The 22,007-nt window shown below is 41.7% G+C and overlaps 1 protein-coding gene across 4 annotated transcripts in view; it reads right to left on the reverse strand.

Annotated features, from left to right (window-relative positions):
- Positions 1 to 15,980, reverse strand: part of ASB15 (ankyrin repeat and SOCS box containing 15) — an 83,146-nt gene extending 67,166 nt beyond the window's left edge. For 3 of the 4 annotated variants that reach the window (XM_044276945.1, XM_044276944.1, XM_044276941.1), the window contains exons 1-2: positions 15,905 to 15,980; positions 276 to 396 (exon numbers count right to left, since the gene is read on the reverse strand). In XM_044276945.1, the coding sequence (XP_044132880.1) occupies positions 276 to 373 (98 nt within the window). In that variant the 5' untranslated portion in view covers positions 374 to 396; positions 15,905 to 15,980. Of the gene's footprint in view, positions 1 to 275; positions 397 to 14,108; positions 14,169 to 15,904 lie in introns of all 4 variants that reach the window. The other variant, XM_044276942.1, reaches the window with a different exon arrangement.
- Between the last annotated feature and the right edge of the window lie 6,027 nt (positions 15,981 to 22,007).

The following is a 22,007-nucleotide window of genomic DNA, read 5'->3' on the forward strand; positions in this document are numbered from 1 at the left end:
TATCTTGAATCTCCCTAGCTTGTTACCTTAATATGAACACATTGTGGCCAAAATACCCTACTGATTGCCTCAACTACTAAAAACATTCAACTTTATCATGTCCATGATTACAATGTAAATCTTGTGGTGCATGTGAGATATTGTTACATGTTTGTATAAAGCAGTGGTCTTTCCCCATACCAAATCAAGCATGTCTTGCAGCTTAGGAAACCAGAATATTGAGTTACTGTAGGTTATAAGTATCCAGCTTGTAAAAAAGGAACCTACTTTCTTACCCATCTTGACGAACAGAAGTTGTAATAGCTTGCAAGGATTCTTGAATACCCAACTGGATTTCATAACTGTCTAACTGGTCTTCATCAGTTTCCTCCATATTTCAAAGCAATTTAAAGCAATCTGTATGAAAAAAACCCCATACAAAATGCAATTATTTAATAGTGTTTCTTTGTAACAATATTTGGATGTAGTTTTATAAAATTTCCACGATTTTAGGAGTGGGTTTATGAAACGTCATAAAATTAAACAAAACAGTACTTGTTTGGTGGCTTTACAACATGATTTAATGATGGTGGCAGCCACCACATAGCATAAATGAGCAACAGTAAATGGGGCATTTGCCATATGTAAGCCTCCTTATAAGTGGTGTATAAGCAGTGTATGCAGTCCTTCTATATATCAAATTATCCCCTCTATCCTCAAGTATTTGATGGACCACTTAAGGCTCAGTTCAAACACTGCATTGTGATATAGCTTTTTAGCCAAACACACAACTGGAAACTTTAGACTGTACTAATTTTACTATTTTTTGTATTTATTTCTAGTTGTGTGCCACAAAACATCAAAAATCTGAACTGGCCTATGTATACCAGAATTTAGGCTATGTTCACACTAATATGAGTTAGAGCATTATAACATATTTTATTTTCCCCAGCTTCCAAGCAACCTATGTGTCTCCATGGAAACAGAAAACACAAAAAACAATGATAGTTTTTCCCTGCAACTATACTTCCTGTCCCATACTTTTGCTAATGGACATTTGGTCCGTTAGCAAGAGGTAGACAATGGATGCTATGGCGTTTACAGATAAGAATAGAAGAGATGAGTCAGTTCACTGGAGCTTAGGCCTGTAGCTTCCATTGCACGGACATCACTTAAAAGCAGGAACCAGATCAGATGAGAAAAATGACCAGCATGTCAGGATATAGCTCTTCTTTATTAGATATGCATAAAATCCAAGTTAATCTTCATCATCAACCACCAGAATCAACAAACCTTCAACCACCAGAATCAACAAACCATCAACCACCAGAATCAACAAACCACCAACGCGTTTCTGACGCAGATTGAGTCCTACAATAGACAAACCGCTATAATGTTTAAATCCAATCAGGTCATGATCCAAAGGGACATGTTACCTACTTCGTACTGATGTATGTTTGATGTTACCAGCCAACATATAAAACAGTGACTATCAATATATAAATCAGAAATCCTACCTACCATTGCTACAACCATTGTTCATACTAATGCATTATTTCTCTCTTTAGATTTAAATCAAGATGTGTTTTGGAATTCAAATCCAGGAAGCCTCCCTATTTAAAAGGCAGCATTTCATGCTAGTATCTAATAAAGAAGAGTTTTATCCTGCCATGCTGGACAATTCATTTTTCATCCGATTTTAGGGAGTATGACTGCAAGATCAGACTTCAAAGGGTTTACCTATTGGTAGGTCTGCATAGGCGTTGTAGCCACAAACAATAGAAAATTAAATTTGTCCTATTGCAACGGTGAGTCATTTTGCATATTTTGAAGGCAAGGTAAGAAAAAAATGGATGTCCTGGCACCGTTTTTATTTTAGTTTTTTTTACAATATTCACCTGACAGGATAGATCATGTGTTATTTTTATAAAGCAAGTTGTTATGAATGCAAGATACCAAATATGTCTATTTTTATTTTATTTTTTTGTTTCACTTTTACATAATAAAGCATTTTTTTTTTAAACATCTTTTTCTGTCTCTATTTTCTGAAAGACATATTTTTTTTATTTTTTTATGCCAATAGTCTTGTGTAGGGGTTTGTTTTTTTTTGCAGGAAGATTTGACATTTTTATTGGTATTATTTTGGGGTACATATGATTTTTGGATCACTCAACATTAGGGAATATAGTGTTATATAAGTGTGTAAAATAAATAAATAAATGTGAAAGGAAATAAAATGCATTGATAAGAACCTGTTTAAGTAAATGTATGCCAATTAGAGATGGGTTAATTGATTCTACACTGATCAGATTCATTATAAATTTCACAAAAATGCATCTACCAAATGAATCCAAAGTTTTAGCAATTAATTTTGGATGAATCATGCAAAAATTGCTCCTAGAGCCATTTTAATGTGAACATTCTCGGGGAAAACAACAGGAAGGAAGAAAATGAAGGATCACATGTTCCTGGGAGGGAAGAGGAGGGCTTGCCCTGATTGGCTCAAGGCCTGACAGACAGCCTGATCAGCCAATAAGGGAGCAGTATTCAGCCAGGTCCTGCTGCTGAGAATGAGCCAGACGCCATTATGTTCTCATTTGTGATTGTGTTGTGGCTGTGTCTGCACAAAAACTATTGCAGACACTAAGTTACTAGGGACACCATAGGGGAACTATAGGGAGATATAATTGGGTAGATTTTAGAATTTATTAGGGAAAGCTTAGCATAGAGAGTGAGTGAGGGACTGGTCACTGTCTTAGTTGTTTTATACAGCTTGCTAGCAACTTCTACATTGCAGAATCCTTCAATAGTTTAGTGCTCTCATTAAGAGAAACAAAATAAGAGTATTGCAGGTTTGATACCTTTTAATGGCTAACAAAAATAGAAGTAATGATGTTACATAGCGAGCTTTCGAGACATCACCAGTCTCTTCATCAGGCGTACTACAAGAATATATGAAGAAACAGCAATATATATACAATAAGAACAGAGGCATGGGGGGAATGAATGGACATTTGGAAAAAAAAAAACAAAAAAAAAAAACAGAACAACATATTAAAGATCTTGAGAATGAGTCCTTCAAGAAACTCATATTTTCAGTGTTACAGCAAAAGCAATACTGTAATTACACCAATGCCAGTGTGCAGTGTGTGTATTTTTTTGGCATACCCTGATAGTGACTTTATAATAGCACCTCGATAGTCACATTCTAATGCATTGTACAGCATAAGCTGTACAATGCATTGTAGAAGCAATCAATAGAAAACATTTGATGCATTATAAAACAAAAAATCCAGCAAAGAACACCCAAGACAATTGAGCAGCTGGAATCCTACATCAGGCAAAAATGGAACAACATTCCTCTCCCACGGCTTCAGCAATTGGTCTCCTCGCTTCCCAAACGTTTACGGATTGTTGGTAGACATGTCCCTGTCCCAACTTTTTTTAGATGCTAGCATCGAGTTCTAAATTAGTTTAAAAAAATTTGTGACATGGTAAAATGTCTCACTTTTAACATTTGATATGTGTTCTATTATCTAATGTGAATATAATATGGGTCTATGAGATTTGCAAGTCATTGCATTCTAGTTCTATTAAAAAATTTTTACATTTCACAGAGTGTCCCAACTTTTGGAATTGGGGTTGTATAATAACTGTAGATATGCATTTATAATATAACCCAGATTTTTTTTTATAATAAATGATTTTGGCAGACACCTGGTGGCAGAATCTGTGATAATCCCCTCAGATGCCATAGCCTCACAGCCGTTATTTAACAGGAATGCAGGTGAATGGCAACCCCGTGATGAGATCACCCCAATAGTATCAATGAAAAACGCAGATAAAAAAAATACAGACCACAAATATTGAGCCCTCACATGGATCCATAGATGTAAATCTAAAAAAGTTACGGGGGTCAGAATATATTGATGCCAAGATTTTTTATTTATTTATTTATTTAGTGATTTTTTTAATTGTATGAAAACACAAGAAAAACTATATATGGTAAATTTGGTATTGTTGTGATTGTACTGACCTGCAGAAACATATCTGTAAAAATGGCAGAACTGCATTTCTTATTTCCATTTCCACCCCATTTAGAATTTCCAGCTTCCTACTACATCATACACAATACAGTGCTGCCCATAATTATTCTTAAAGTTAAAGTTCCTGTTATTCAACCAGCAAGTAATTTTTTGACAGGAAATGACAGAGGTGTCTCCCAAAAGATAATAAAATGATGTACAAGAGGCATTATTGTGGAAAAAAAAACATTTCTCAGCTTTTATTTACATTTGAGCAAAAAATACAAGATGTTCTGCACTGTGGAAAATCTCAGAGGACGTGGTCGGAAGCCAAAAGTGACACCTGTGCTGGCCAGGAGGATAGTTAGAGAGGTGAAAAAGAATCCAAGGATCACCACCAAGACCATCTGGTGAATCTGGGCTCTGCTGGTGGCTATGTCTCAAGGCAGACAATCAAAACGGACACTGCACACTGCTGGGTTCCACGGATGCAGACCAAGGAGGACGCCACTTCTCCAGATAAGGCACACAAAAGCTTGCTTGGCCTTTGTAAAAGCTCATCTGGACAAAGAAGAAGACTTCTGGTCTTCTGTGTTATGGTCAGATGAAACAAAAATCAAATTGTTTGGTCACAATGATGTTTCCTTCATTTGGCATAAAAAAGGAGAAGCCTTTAAACCAAAGAACACTATCCCCACTGTCAAACATGGTGGTGGGAACCTAATGCTTTGGGGGTGTTTTTCAGCCAATAGACTAGGGAACCTAATCACAGTAAACGGCACCATGAAAAAAGAGCAATACATGAGGATTCTCAACGACAACATCAGGCAGTCTGCAGAGAAACTTGGCCTTGGGCACCAGTGGACATTTCAGCATGACAATGACCCAAAACACACAGCGAAAGTGGTGAAGAAATGGTTAGCAGACAACAACATTAACGTTTTGGAGTGGCCCAGCCAGAGTCCGGACTTCCAATTGAGAATCTGTGGAGGGAGCTAAAGATCAGGGTGATGGCAAGAAGAAAGGATGGTCATTTGGGGAGGTCGGATAGCCACTGAGGAAGGGTACATCATAGCCCCGAAACGCGTCTGGTCTGACCCCCCAATCTTATGCGAGTGCACCGCATCCAACTAACTTGAAGACCACTCTGAGCCAGTGTACCGAACGGAGCCGATCTGAAACCAAGCCTGGAAAACCCGGCAGCTTTGGAGCCAAACAAGCGGGACACGTGCAGCAACCACAGAAGTGACGCACTCAAGTTACCGCTGGATCCATCTGATTATAAAGGCAAAGATTGAAGTAAGGTTTCGATAGACGGCCGAGGTATCTCCGAATCAGGAGAACCCTCCAACACCGGTAAGACTGTGAACTACTTGTTGTCTCATCACGGGATTGTTCTCTGACTGTAAGCGGGACGCCGCCGGGTCAGAGACAGAGAAATCTTGACTCTAAACACTGCAACCTCTTAAACACTCTTCTGCTGCTGTAAGTGGGTGCCAATACCAGAAGGATCTCGACCTAGTACATCCGGACTTTTGATTTTTACATTCATATTTATATAGGTTTTTACCCACCCGGCATTCTTAATTTATAAAGTATATAATTCTATTTATTGTTATTGGAATATTTACATTTACTGTCCACTGTGGTCGCAACGAGGCTCATAGTCACTGGCACTGCCGGGCAGGTATTACTCTGAGCCTCCTTTCGGTCACATATGCATCTAATCTCTATTTTATTACGTGACAGCTTTATACATTAATAGCACTGCCAAATCCGCATTGCTGCTTTTATTCCTACTATTTTATTTTATTACTGTCTTCTATCACTTAACCATTTTAACAACCTTAATAAATTGGTCTCCAAGTATCTTAGGTGTGCCCAATCATTTCTATATATACTGATGGCAAGAAGACCCTACAACCTGAAAGATTTGGAGCTCATTGCTAAAGATCAATGGGCAAAAATACCTGTGGAGACATGCAAAAAGCTGGTCTGCAATTATAGGAAGCGTTTGATTGCTGTAATAGCCAATAAAGGCTTTTCTATTGATTTATTGTGAAGGGTATGAATAATTTCGGACTGGACACTTTTTGCTCAAATGTAAATAAAAGCTGAAAAAAGGTTTTTTTTCCACAATAATGCCTCTTGTACATCATCTTATTAGGTTTTGGGAGACACCTATGTCATTTCCCGTCAAAAAATGACTTGCTGGTTGAATAAAAGTAACTTTAAGTCAAAATTTGCCAGGGGTATGAATAATGGGCAGCACTGGAATAAATGTCACAATTAACCCCTTAAGGACTCAGCCCTATTTCACCTTAAGGACTTTTTTGCAAATCTGACCAGTGTCACTTTAAGTGCTGATAACTTTAAAACACTTTGACTTATCCAGGCCATTCTGAGATTGTTTTTTTGTCACATATTGTACATGACACTGGTAAAATGAAGTAAAAAACTTTTTGCAAATTTCAAAGTTTCAGTTTCTCTACTTCTGTAATACATAGTAATACCCCCCAAAAATTGTGATGACTTAACATTCCCCATATGTCTACTTCATGTTTGTATTATTTTGGGAATGATATTTTATTTTTTGGGGATGTTACAAGGCTTAGAAGTTTAGAAGCAAATCTTGAAATTTTTCTGAAATTTACAAAAAAAACATTTTTAGGGACCACTACAGGTCTGTTATTTATTTACAATTGGTCACTAGGACCATAGATGTCCCTGATTGACACGTGTTACTAAGTCTAAAATATAAACTTTTATTACTTGTCCTTAAAATGTTTCGAACACTACAATTAAAATAATCAGCTATGCTTGCTAGATACATTCATCATAGTGCCAATGACTCTGTTTACTAGGTGATCCCACTAGAGGGCGCTTGTAACTGTTAGCTGTTTGAGGCTCTGCTGCCTATTATTACGGTGCCCCAGTGCTATATTACTGCGCTCTGTTATTGTCACAGTGCGCTGTTTCAAACAGCAATCGCCCTCATGAGGTACACTTTCTCTCTTTGTATTAACAACAGATCATTTCCTAGCCATGCATACACTGGCTAAAACACGCTATCTGCCCCCCGACATGTTTCGCCAAACACTTGGCGTCTTCAGGGGTTTGGGCAGTGAAGACAGGTCTGAAGTCACTTTGTGAGGCTTACATAATAGAAACCGCCCAAAAATGACCCCATTCTTTAAACTACACCCCCCAAGGTATTCAAAACTGATTTTACAAACTTCGTTAACCCTTTAGGTGTTGCACAAAAGTTATTGGCAAATGGGGATGAAATTTAAGAATTTCATTTTTTTGCCTAATTTTCCATTTTTACCCATTTTTTCCACTAACAAAGCAAAGGTTAACAGCCAAACAAGACTGTATCTTTATTGCCCTGACTCTGCCGTTTACAGAAACACCCCATATGTGGCCGTAAACTACTGTACGGCCACACAGCGGGGCATAGAGTGAAAGGTGCGCCGTATGGTTTTGGAAGCCAGATTTTGCTGGACTGTTTTTTTGACACCATGTCCCATTTGAAGCCCCCTGATGCACCCCTAGAGTAGAAACTCCATAAAAGTGACCCCATCTAAGAAACTACACCCCTCAAGGTATTCAAAACTGATTTTACAAACGTTGTTAACCGTTTAGGTGTTGCACAAGATTTAATGGAAAATAGAGATACAATTTCAAAATTTCACTTTTTTAGCAGATTTTCCATTTTAATATTTTTTTTCCAGTTACAAAGCAAGGGTTAACAGCCAAACAAAACTCTTTATTTATGGCCCTGATTCTGTAGTTTACAGAAACACCCCATATGTGGTCGTAAACTGCTGTACGGGCATACGGCAGGGCGCAGAAGGAAAGGAATGCCATACGGTTTTTGGAAGGCAGATTTTGCTGGACTGTTTTTTTTTACACCATGTCCCATTTGAAGCCCCCCTGTTGCACCCCTAGAGTAGAAACTCCAAAAAAGTGACCCCATTTTAGAAAGTACGGAATAGGGTGGCAGTATTGTTGGTACTAGTTTAGGGTACATATGATTTTTAGTTGCTCTATATTACACTTATTGTGCGGCAAGGTAACAAGAAATAGCTTTTTTGGCAAGTTTTTTTTTTGTTATTTACAACATTCATCTGACAGGTTAGATCATGTGGTAATTTTATAGAGCAGGTTGTCACGGACGCGGCGATACCTAATATGTATACAATTTATTTTTATTTATGTAAGTTTTATACAATAACTTCATTTTTAAAACCCAAAAAATGTTTTAGTGTCTCCATAGTCTAAGAGCCATAGTTTTTTCAGTTTTTGGGCGATTATCTTGAGTAGGGTCTCATTTTTTGTGGGATGAGATGACGGTTTGATTGGCACTATTTTTGGGTGCATATGACTTTTTGATCGCTTGCTATTACACTTTTTGTGACATAAGATGACAAAAAATTGCTTTTTTACACTGTTTTTATTTTTTTACGGTGGTCACCTGAGGGGTTAGTTCATGTGATATTTTTATAGAGCTAGTCGATACGGACGCGGCAATACCTAATATGTATACTTCATTTTTATTTATGTAAGTTTTACACAATGATTTCATTTTTGAAACAAAAAAAATCATGTTTTAGTGTTTCCATAGTCTAAGAGCCATAGTTTTTTCAGTTTTTGGGCGATTATCTTGAGTAGGGTCTCATTTTTTGCGGGATGAGATGACGGTTTGATTGGTACTATTTTGGGAAGTAAGGTGGGAAAAATGTCAATTTTCTCATAGTTTTTATTTTTTTATTTTTATGGCGTTCACCGTGCGAGGAAAGTAACATGACCATTTTATAGATCAGGTCGTTACAGACGCGGCGATACCTAATATGTGTAGTGTATTTTTTATTTTTATTTTTTATTCAGTGATAAATGTTTTTTTTTTATCTTAACTTTTTTCACTTTTTTTTTACTTTTTTTGACCCAGACCCACTTGGTTCTTTAAGATCCAGTGGGTCTGATGTCTGTATAATACAGTACAGTACAATATATATTGTACTGTACTGTATTTTACTTACACTTTGTATGAACAGATCTATGCCTTAAGCATAGATCTGTTCAGCACCATGGACAGCAGGACGCCTGAGAAGGCACAGCAGCCCCCCGATGGGAGAAGGAGGGAGCCCCTTGACCCTGACAGTTAACCTTTTCCGTACAGACCGTGGTATGGGAAGGGTTAAACGGCTGACATCTGCACAGATGTCAGCCGTTTATACCAGAGTGTCAGCAATGTGCTGACACTCTGGTATACCACTGTGCACCAACAAATTTTAAAGGGGAGGCGGGCAGGGGATCGCAATCCCGCCTGCCGCACCGCCCGCCTACCGCAACGCCCCCACCGCCCACAACCCCCCCCCCCCCCCTGCACCACCATCCAGGATAAAATCGTGCAGGGGGGGTTCAAAATCTTTATTTTAGGCACTCTAAAGTTTCTGATCCCCGCGATCCCAGAAACTGCAAAAAGTGCAGCAAACCGCAGGTCTGAATTGACCTGCGGTTTGCTGCGATCGCCGACACGGGGGGGGTCACATGACCCCCCCTGGCGTTGTAACAGGATGCTGGCTGAATGATTTCAGCCGGCATCCTGTTCAGATTAACCCCTGGGGCACCGCAATCACTATTTAAACTTAGGACGTACCGGTATACCCTGAGTCCTTAAGGACTCGGGAAATAGGGCGTACCGGTACACCCTAAGTCCTTAAGGGGTTAAGGCTACTTTCACATTAGACGGTGCCAGACTGATGCATTCTGAGCGGATCCGCATCCACTCAGAATGCATGAGGGCAGTACGGATGCGTTCGGGGCCGCTTGTGAGAGCCTTCAAACGGAACTCACAAGCGGAGCCCCGAACGCATCCGTACTGCCCTCATGCATTCTGAGTGGATGCGGATCCGCTCAGAATGCATCAGTCTGGCACCGTTTGGCCTCCACTCCGCTCAGCAGGCGGACACCTGAACGCAGCTTGCAGCGTTCGGGTGTCCGCCTGGCCGTTCGGAGGCAAACGGATCCGTCCAGACTTACAATGTAAGTCAATGGGGACGGATCCGTTTGAAGTTGACACAATATGGCTCAATTTTCAAACGGATCCGTCCCCCATTAACTTTCAATGTAAAGTCTGGACGGATCCGTCTGAGCAACTTTCACACTTAGAATTTTTTCTAAAATATAATACAGACGGATCCGTTTTGAACGGATCCCATCGTCTGCATTATATGAGCGGATCCGTCTGTGCAGACCCCAGACGAATCTGCTCTGAACGCAAGTGTGAAAGTAGCCTAAAAAGTGCAACTTGCCCTGCAAAAAACAAGCTGATATGTAAACAGAAAACAAACATATTTAAATATGTTACTAATACAAATAGTACTGTTATTTCGTGGGTACGACTGGTCACACCAATGGTTGTAACTGTCACTTCGTTTTTCTCAATATAGTGCAGAGACAGGTCTGCAGAGCATTTTTGTAATATATCTCATTAGCGAAAAGTGTTTATCTCTGTTCGAAAACAAAGTGTCTTCTTATAAAAGGGTTTTTCCAAGACTTTTTAACTGATGACTAGGGATGAGCGAACCCGGACCGGAATGTTCGGGGTCGTACCGAACATTACGGTATCCGGGCACCCAAACCCAACCTTTGCCGTGGAAGTCCATGTTTGGATGCTAAAGCTTGTTAAAAGGCTGCAGCACAGCCAATCAACAAGCTTTTAAAGGGAACCTGTCACCGGGATTTTGTGTATAGAGCTGAGGACATGGGCTGCTAGATGGCCGCTAGCACATCCTCAATACCCAGTCCCCATAGCTCTGTGTGCTTTTATTGTGTAAAAAAAAAACGATTTGATACATATGCAAATTACCCTGAGATGAGTCCTGTATGTGAGATGAGTCAGGGACAGGACTCATCTCAGGTTAATTTGCATATGTATCAAATCGGTTTTTTTACACAATAAAAGCACACACAGCTATGGGGACTGGGTATTGCAGATGTGCTAGCGGCCATCTAGCAACCCATGTCCTCAGCTCTATACCCAAAATCCCGGTGACAGGTTCCCTTTAAGCTTTGGCCACTTTGAAGCCATCACAGTCATGTCTAGTATTGGCTGTGATTGGCTGGCGCAGCACGTGACCTGGCTTGCATAAATGCCGGATCATGTGTTGCTCCGCCATTCTGCTCTAACTAGTGTAGGCAGAGGACGCTGCTGCAGTGAGGGACAGTGTTAGGCTTGTAATCTGGCTGATAAGTCTGTGGTTGACCTATAGACATTTTTTGGGGTGCAATATAACACCTTTGTACCAGTAACACAGAAATATAATACTTAATCATGCTGCTACTTCTGTGGGTGACCTATAGACATTTTTTGGGGTGCAATATAACACCTTTGTACCAGTAACAAGGAAATACAATACGTAATCAGGCTGTTAATTGTGTGTGTGACTTATAGCCATTTTGGTGGTGCAATACACCTCCTTTAAATCCGTCACACTGTAATAGAATAGTTAATCAGTCTGTTAATTCTGTGGGTGACAAACTCATTTTTGGGGGTGCAAAACACCTCCTTTGCATCCATCACACTGTAATAGAATAGTTAATCAGTCTGGTAATTCTGTGGGTGACATAAATCCATATTTTGGGTTGCAAAACACCTACTTTGCATTTGTGACACAGAAATAGAATAGTTAATTAGTCTGTTAATTCTGTGGGTAACATAAACCCATTTTTGGGGTGCAAAACATGTCCTTTGCATCTGTCACACTGTAATAGAATAGTTAATCAGTCTGCCAATTTTGTGAGTGCCCTCAAAGAATGAGGAGAGCATCAAATAAGGGACATGTCCATGGTGCTGCTGGTGGAGCTCCTGCTGCAGGGAGAGGACATGGTCGATCTGTGCCAGCTACGTGCCCAAATGAAACACCTTCCTCTGGTGCACGCAGGTGACGTTTTGTGTCATTTTGTAGGCCCGAATACCACTGTACGAATGGTGAGGCCATAAAAAGTAGAGGCGGTATTAGATTGGATGTTTGACGTTGCTGCCAGTTCCTGCATATTGTCTTCCACCTGGTCCCATGCTGAAAGTGCAGAGTTGGCACCGGCGGCCCATGGGCATCTGTCTATCACCTCAACCCCTTGCACATCAGCCAAGCAGTCTGAGCCCCAAGTCATGTAGCAGTCACTTATGCTTTTTGATGACTTTGCCGGAGGGGTTCCGTGGGCCATCTACCTAGCCCTGCCCTAGAAGTGGAAGAAATTGAGTGCACTGATGCCCAACCACTTATGTTTGAGGATGAGGACATGGGAGGACCACTGCAGCACATCTCTGATGATGATGACGAAACACAGGTGTCAACTACTGTGGCTTTCAGCAGTGTGTAGACCAGCAAGGAGGGCAGGGTTGAGGAGTGGGTGGAAGATGATGTGGAGGATGATGAGGTCCTAGACCCCACATGGAATCAAGGTCATCTGAGTGACGTGTGCAGTTCTGAGTAAGAGGAGGTGGTCATGCAGAGCCAGCCGCACAGCAGACACGAGTGGTTTGCATGCTGTGCAGTCAGATCCTGAAGTGAGGCATAAATGTTCTAAACCTGAGCACCACCTGTGTGACCTGGCATCCTTTGTTTGCGGTAAAAAACCCACACTGTGCAGGAGATGTGGACGAGCATTGAAGAACAGAACGTTTCAAGCCCGGCCTGGTGGTGTGCAATAACACACAAAATCTCGTAGCAGCTCTGGGCATAGCCGGTTTGACCCACCTCCCTTGCCTGGTGCATGTGCTGAATTTTGTGGTGCAGAGTTTCCTGAAAAATGATCCCAAGATGTCAGAGCTGCTGTAAAATGTGCAGGCCGTCTGTGTGTGCTTTCAGCGTTCTCTCTTTACTGCTGCTCGCCTGTCTGCGCTGCATCGTAACCTTCCCGCTCAGTGCCTCATATGCGACATACCCAGAAGGTGGAACTCCACCTTGCAGATGCTGGCCAGACTGTACGAGCAGCAGCAGGCGATAGTAGAGTTTCAGCTGCAGCACGCACTGGTGAGTCACTCTGAGGAACAGCACGACTTCACCACCGAGTGGGCCTCCATGCGGGACGTGTGTGCCGTGTTGCGCTGTTTCAAGTACTCCAGCAACATGGCCAGCACTGACAACACCATCAGCGTTACTATCCCACTTCTATGCCTACTTGAAAAAACGCTTGAGGTGATGATCGATGAGAGGCACAGGAGGAGGAACAGGGATCATTCATACAGTTATCAGGCCAGTTGACCATAGGTGGCTTGTAAGGTGGGTTTTGGAGGACGATGAGGAGGAACCATGTTCACAGCAAAACAGCTCACGGGCATCAATGGAGCATGGCTGGGGGGATACAGAGGACACAGACAATACACCTCCCACCAAGGACAGCTTGTCGTTGCCTCTGGGCAGTCTGAAACACATGAGCAAGTACTTGCTGCAGTGCCTGCACAATGACCGCTGAGTTGCCCTGATTGTTACCAATGCTGATTACTGGGTGGCCACCCTGCTGGATCCCCGCTACAAGGACAACGTGCCGTTTATTTCCGTCACTGGAGCGGGATTGGAAGATGCGTAAATACAACTGCAGGCTGGTAGATGTACTACTGATGGCGTTCCCACCTGACAGCGGGGACACAGTGGAAGCAGGTGGCGGAGGAGAAAGTCGCCAATGCAGCTGGGGCACCGGCACCACCTTAGAAGGGAGGGTTAGTATGGCCGAAATGTGGAAAGCTTTGTCAGCAAGCCACAACATCCAGCACCACCAGCTGATAAAGACCGTCTTAGCAGGAGGCAGCGTTTCAGCAACATGGCGGAATAGTACGTGTGCAGACGTCTGCACGTAAATACTGATGGGTCTGCCCCATTCAACTTCTGGGTCTCCAAATTGAACACATTGCCTGAGCTTGCTCTTTACGCCTTGGAGGTGCTGGATTCCCTGCAGCAAGTGTATTGTCCCAACGTGTGTTTAGCACGACTGGGGGTGTGATCACGTACAGGTGCGTCCGCTTATCCACAGCCAACTTGGACAAGCTCACGTTCATTAAAATGAAACAGGCATGGATCCCGCAGGATTTGTCCGTACCTTGGGCAGAGTAGAGATGTATACCGGCCACACCTAGCCATCTTTCAAGTGTGCTGGGCACTTTGAAAGAAAACAAAAAACAAAAATAAACATTGGTGGCTACCTTCTCCTCCTCTTCCACCTAGACGTCCATCTCCTCCTCAACCTCCTACTCCACTTGGACCTCCGCCTCCTGGTTCAAGATTTTTTCTATTCTAAGTTATTTTAAGTCATTTCTCTACCCACATTTGTTTGCAGGGCAATTGTCCTGCTCTTACTCCCATTTTGCAGCCCTCTAGCCCATTTGATGACTATATTACAGCCATTTTACAGCACCAAAGTTCGGGTCCCCATCGACTTCTCTGGGGCTCGGGGTCAAGTTTGGGTACCCGAACCGAACTTTGAAACAAAATGGACATAGGGAAAGCTCTTGTGAATGCCACAGCCTTCTCAAACAGTCAGGTGTTGGACCCCCACCGTTCAGATACTGATGAACTATCAACAGGATAGTTCATCAGATAAAAAGTCTCGGAATATCCCTTTAACACTGAGCATTGCTAAGGATGGTTCATCTTCAACATTCTACTGAGCATTGAAGACAACTATGTGGAACATACAGAGGCAGGCCCTCTTATCTCACCGCCTCATCCCCTGCTTCCCCGTATGTGCCCTTTCTGCCTATCTGACTTGTTGCCAGCAGCTCTACTCATTTATCTCTATTACCCTTGCTTCTCAGTTAGTGAGTGCAGGGAAGATAGACTAAGTGCTAAGTGCTGTCAGTCCCGTTCTTCTCTCTCCTCCCTGCACTCGGTAACTAAGAGGCTAGAGAGAGAAGCCTGACTCTGAAAAAACTGCTACAAGAGGACATCGTTTTAAATTAGAGGGACAAAGGTTTAAAAATAATATCATGGAAGTATTACTTTACTGAGAGAGTAGTGGATGCATGGAATAGCCTTCCTGCAGAAGTGGTAGCTGCAAATACAGTGAAGGAGTTTAAGCATGCATGGGATAGGCATAAGGCCATCCTTCATATAAGATAGGGCCAGTGGCTATCCATAGTATTTAGTATATTGGGCAGACTAGATGGGCCAAATGGTTCTTATCTGCTGACACATTCTATGTATTTATGACTCTGACTCTTTATATTCCACATAGTCATCTTCAGTGGTCAGAACGCTGAAAACTAACTCTGCTTTGCAGTGCTCAGATTGTTGCTAAGGAGACTGTTTACACCCTGTTTTCTAGTAAAAAGAAACACCTTTCCCTATCAAAGTATATTACAAAAAATGTTCAAGTGTTAACCCCATCTTTTTTGTATTGAAAAAAATGACAGTTACACTTTAAAAGGGCTCACCAGTTTACAGGGTTCAGCACACTCTGAAATGTACACCTAGTATTGACTAAGTGCAGATATCAGAGACCAGGCTGCTAGCACTGTACATCGAACCTGTCCAGAAGGGAGGAAAGCATATGTACTAGCAGTCTTAGGGACCATTCACTATACAGAGTAGGCTAGGTTCTCATCTGCGGCAGAGGTTCTGGCAGGAGACTCCATTGCAGATACTGACAAAAAACAGGCAAAATACCAGAGACAAAAAACAGGCAAAATACCAGTGCATGCAGAAGAGTGGCGGTACTCCTGTATATGTGAGCATATACTGCACAATGTTGACTTTCTAAGCTTTCTCTGCTAGTCCCAGAGGACATCCTCAATACCTCTGCACACAATTAGTTGGCCTTTCAGCTCTCACTACTAGTTTGCTAATGTTCCTTTGTTAGATAAATGTGTTTAAGGCAACAGATAAAGCTTTTCTCACCTTTTCCAGTCCTCATTAGAACATGACTAAACAGAGGCCTTCACTTGTGACAAGGGCAGAAGCCTGAAGAAAGCAGGTCATACACGCTGTCTAAAAATAATCATGAAGTGCTCTGTTATTTATAGCTGACCTTGTGGAGCAATGAACCAAGTACATGCACTCTCACAGAAGAGAACTACACGTGGGTTACAGCAATAGGACATGCGATGGGCTCAGTCAATAAACAAGGAAAACAATGGATGGAATTTATCAGTGTCACAGGCCAGCGGGCACGATCCGCTACAAGCAGCGCTGCCATCATTAAAGAGGTTGGCCACTTTCTGGTTACTGTTGACCTATTTGTTTGTAAGATGATTATAAGACATTTACTAACATAGCCTTTGTTGAAATTCTGCACCATTTTCTATATGCCCCCTTGTTTGCAGAGGTCCTGTCCATAAGATGGCTGTCATCTGCACTTGCACTGTTGGCAGTTTTGTGGAGGTGCAATGTGCTGGAATGCAAGAGACATCACACAGAGATGATTTGTCTGGTCACATGACCCTCCATCAGTGGCCATTTTATGGACAGTACCTATATGTGGACAGCACAAAAGACTTGGCAAACAAGGGGGCATACCTAATGAAATATAGAAAATTGTGCAAAATTTTAACAAATACTATATTAGTAAGTGCAATATAATCATCTTACAAACACATAGGTCACAAGTAGCTAGAAAGTGGCCAACCCCTTTAATGTTAGCTCCATACCTTTGCCGGCGGGTACTCTCCCCAGCAAGTGCTGGAATCCTGTCTCTATGGCACTAGCCCAGCCTAAAATTAGCGCTGGCTCGTCCAGAGCGGTGACGTCACCAGTCACGTGACACACAGTGCCTGTGATTGGTTTCTGCACCGCACTAGCCTGATTTATGCTTACATTTGACTTCTGGATTACCGATCTATGCCTGTTACCATACTTTCCCCTTTGCCTGCCAATTTGGATTTTGATGTGACTTCCTGGTGTGACCTCTGCCTTGGTACGTTCTCGATTTCTGATTTGGGCTTTGTTTGGATTCTCCTGGTATTGACCTTGGCTTGTAAGTTTGCATCTCAGTGTTAGTTCAGTTCTGGTTCTCTTGGGATTAGTTGTCAATTTTCCGATCTGTGCATCTGTCATTACATTTTTCATTTTGTTCTTTACACTATTCTACGTAGGCTCCTCGACTTAGTAAGGAAGGGACTTCTATCCAGTTGTGGGGCACCATCTAGGGCAGATTGTGCAAGTAGGTAGAGACAATGCTACGGGTGGAGTTCAGGGCTTCACTGATCCCTATTGTGATAATCAGCCCTGCACTCCAGCATTCTGGCTCTAAGAAGCCAGGAAATAGGGCTTTTGTGACTTTTTGGGCTTATTTGCATTATTTATTTGTTATTATTTTTACACCACTCGAGTTCTGAGCGGTCGGTGGGAAAGTGCATGTGGTTAGCTATGTTAATAAGCTTCACTTTTCAGAATTATCACAGCTCACGCCCCTCAAGCAGGCTCCGATACCCATCACTGGAATATTCCAATACAGGCCAGCAGGTGGCAGCACTGTATTGAAATAGAGTGAATGGTGTGTTCTTTGATGGATATATACCCATCACAGAACACAATTGGTAATCTAATAACTGCTAGTTATAGTCACCTAGGGTGACTTAAAAAAAAGTAAAAAAAAATTTTTTAAAAATAAAAAAAATTCAAATCACTCCCTTTCCCCCAAAATCAAAATAACAAATAAATAACAATAAATAAAAAGTGATCAAAAAGTCATACACATTTCAAAATTGTATCACTAAAAAGTACAGATCGCCCTGCAAAAAATGAACCCTCATAAAGCTCTGTACACATAACTACAAAAATTATAGGGATCAAATGATGAAAAGAAAAAAAAACATTTTTCAAGTTTTTTTTCAGCATTAAAACTCAAGAAAAACTATACAACTGTGGTATTGTTGTAATCGTACTGACCTGGAGAATGAAGGTAACAGGTCAATTTTACAGCATAGGGAACACTGTAAAAAAACTAACATTTTTCCAATTCCACCCCATTTGAATTTTTTTTCCAGCTCCCCAGTACATCATATGCAATATTAAATTGTGCCATAAAAAAGTACAACGTAAAAAATACAATGCAACAGCACTCTGCAAACCAAATAAAGTACAAAAAAGTATTCTAATGCTAATGCTATGCTTATTATGTAAATTAAAGATGCTTGGCAAATACTTTCTGTACAAAATTATTTGGGCCCATCTGCCACATGTCAAGGCGATCTCTGTAATTAGAAAGTACAACATGTCCCGCAAAAAAACAAGACCGGCTACGTTAAAAAAGAAAAGATAAAAGTTATGGCTCTGGGAAGGCAGAGAGTGAAAAACTAAGACGCAAAAATAAAAAAAATCACATGGTCCTCTAAGGGTTAATGATGGAGCCTGCTCAGTATCTGAGTGGACGCCATAACTGGTGGGTGCATGCTGTTTTAAACAGCAGATATCTGCTAGCAGTATGATCACAGACTTTTTTAATCGCTCAAATGCTGTGCATTTGCATCTGAGTTGTCATTTGCCAGGAGTGGGATACTCCCAGAGTAAGAAGAAAGCCTTTCCCCCCATGAGATTGCAGGAGTAGTTTAGTTGCTACAGCAGCCATTGCTCTCTAGACTGCCAAGTTTAGGGGCTTATCCCATGACTAGTGTAAAATATAAAAATCAGAGATCATATACTGTAGTGCATGACAATCTCTTTTTAACAAAGCTAGAACCTGTCCTGTAACTCACAGGTCCAGAGATCTCCTCAATCATTGCTCTGCTAGATTTATATCAAGCTGACAGCTCAAGGGGAGGGTGAGGGTCTTATCTGCTGGAGCTAAGGGGGCGTGTCTCAGCTCTCCCTATCACAGCTCAGGAGGCAGTTGAAAGATAAAACTGAACATGTGCGGCCTTCTCAGTGTGCAGGTCAAAGAAATAAGAAAAAGAAACAAACAGCAGGTGGTGCTATACAGATACATTTTATTGAATAACTCAGTGGCTATGCTAAATTTTTAATTACATAAGAATGCAGATCCAGGTGCTGGTTTAACCCCTTCCTGACCAGCGCCATAATAGTACGGCGCAGCGGGACGTGACTTGCCGCCCAGCGCCGTACTATTACGGCCTGCTGATCGGGCGGGTGCAGGAGCAAAAATTTTGAGAATTACATAAATATTGAAAATTGGAAAAGTTGCTGCTTAAGTTTTTATAATAGCAATTTGCATATACTCCACAATGTTATGAAGAGTGATCAGATGAATTGCATAGTCCTTCTTTGCCATGAAAATTAACTTAATCCCCCAAAAAACTTTCCACTGCATTTCATTCCTGTCATTAAAGGACCTGCTGAGATCATTTCAGTAATCGTCTTGTTAACCCAGGTGAGAATGTTGATGAGCACAAGGCTGGAGATCATTATGTCAGGCTGATTGGGTTAAAATGGCAGACTTGACCCGTTAAAAGGAGGGTGATGCTTGAAATCATTGTTCTTCCATTGTTAACCATGGTGACCTGCAAAGAAACGCCTGCAGCCATCATTGCGTTGCATAAAAATGGCTTCACAGGCAAGGATATTGTGGCTACTAAGATTGCACCTCAATCAACAATTTATAGGATCATCAAGAACTTCAAGGAAAGAGGGTCAGTTCTTGTTAAGAAGGCTTCAGGGCGTCCAAGAAAGTCCAGCAAGCGCCAGGATCGTCTCCTAAAGAGGATTCAGCTGCGGGATCGGAGTGCCACCAGTGCAGAGCTTGCTCAGGAATGGCAGCAGGCAGGTGTGAGCGCATCTGCATGCACAGTGAGGCGAAGACTTTTGGAAGATGGCCTGGTGTCAAGAAGGGCAGCAAAGAAGCCACTTCTCTCCAAAAAAAACGTCAGGGACAGATTGATCTTCTGCAGAAAATATGGTGAATGGACTGAAGAGGACTGGGGAAAAGTCATATTCTCCGATGAAGCCTCTTTCCGATTGTTTTGGGGCATCAGGAAAAAGGCTTGTCCGGAGAAGAAAAGGTGAGCGCTACCAACAGTCCTGTGTCATGCCAACAGTAAAGCATCCTGAGACCATTCACGTGTGGGGTTGCTTCTCATCCAAGGGAGTGGGCTCACTCACAATTTTGCCCAAAAACACAGCCATGAATAAAGAATGGTACCAAAACACCCTCCAACAGCAACTTCTTCCAACAATCCAACAACAGTTTGGTGAAGAACAATGCATTTTCCAGCACGATAGAGCACCGTGCCATAAGGCAAAAGTGATAACTAAGTGGCTCGGGGACAAAAACGTTGACATTTTGGGTCCATGGCCTAGAAACTCCCCAGATCTTAATCCCATTGAGAACTTGTGATCAATCCTCAAGAGGCGGGTGGACAAACAAAAACCCACTAATTCTGACAAACTCCAAGAAGTGATTATGAAAGAATGGGTTGCTATCAGTCAGGAATTGGCCCAAAAGTTGATTGAGAGCATGCCCAGTCGAATTGCAGAGGTCCTGAAAAAGAAGGGCCAACACTGCAAATACTGACTCTTTGCATAAATGTCATGTAATTGTCGATAAAAGCCTTTGAAACGTATGAAGTGTGTGTAATTATATTTCACTACATCACAGAAACAACTGAAACAATGATCTAAAAGCAGTTTAGCAGCAAACTTTGTGAAAACTAATATTTGTGTCATTCTCAAAACTTTTGGCCACGACTGTATAGCAAGAGGAATTACCAGTAGAAAGAGGGAGGTGCTCATGCCGCTCTACAGAGCACTAGTGAGACCTCATTTGGAGTATTGTGCTCAGTACTGGAGACCATATCTCCAGAAGGATATTGATACTTTGGAGAGAGTTCAGAGAAGAGCTACTAAACTGGTACATGGATTGCAGGATAAAACTTACCAGGAAAGATTAAAGGACCTTAACATGTATAGCTTGGAAGAAAGACGAGACAGAGGGGATATGATAGAAACTTTTAAATACATAAAGGGAATCAACAAGGTAAAAAAGGAGAGAATATTTAAAAGAAGAAAAACTGCTACAAGAGGACATTGTTTTAAATTAGAGGGGCAAAGGTTTAAAAGTAATATCAGGAAGTATTACTTTACTGAGAGAATAGTGGATGCATGGAATAGCCTTCCTGCAGAAGTGGCAGCTGCAAATACAGTGAAGGAGTTTAAGCATGCATGGGATAGGCATAAGGCCATCCTTCATATAAGATAGGGCCAGGGGCTATCCATAGTATTTAGTATATTGGGCAGACTAGATGGGCCAAATGGTTCTTATCTGCCGACACATTCTATGTTTCTATGTTAGCCGGACCCCTGCTGTATGTGCCGGCATTAGTGAAAACACACATGCCGGCGCATTAACCCCTCTATGCCGCAGTCAGCGCTGACCGCGACATAGAAGGGGTTTTCTGCGGGTGAGGGAACCCATCGGGTTCCTGCACTGCTGTGGCGGGGACCCGATAGGTGAGAAGGCAGCCTGATGCCGTGCAGAGGCTGCCCAATGCCTTGCGCGGCATCGGGACCTGCCTTCTACGGGTGCCCAGTAGATCCAGCCTCAGGCTTGGTCTCCTAGGCAACCTGTTAGTCTATTACTCTGTGTAATACACTAACAGGCAATGCATTACAGATGTATTTTAATGCATTGCAGAGGGGATCAGACACCCAAAAGTTAAAGTCAGAAATAAATAAATAAAAAAATAATAATATGAAAAATGTTTTTAATAAAAAAAATAAGTTTCAAATGAAAAAAGAAAAATGTTTCTTTTCCCCTGATTTTATAATAATAAATTGAAAAACTAAAGAAAAAACACACATATTAGGTATCACCGCATCCATAACGACCGGCTCTAGAAATATATCACATGATCCACCCCATCCGATAAACACCATAAAAAAATAAAAACTGTCAAAAAAAGCCATGTTTGTCTCCTTACATCACATATAGTGCAACACCAAGCGATCAAAAAGGCATATATCCCACAAAATGATACCAATAAAACCGTCACCTCGTCCCGCAAAAACTGAGCCCCTACATAAGAAAATCGTTCAAAAAATAAAAAAACTA

This window comes from Bufo gargarizans, chromosome 2 (genome assembly GCF_014858855.1).
Source record: "Bufo gargarizans isolate SCDJY-AF-19 chromosome 2, ASM1485885v1, whole genome shotgun sequence".
Classification (NCBI taxonomy): domain Eukaryota; kingdom Metazoa; phylum Chordata; class Amphibia; order Anura; family Bufonidae; genus Bufo; species Bufo gargarizans.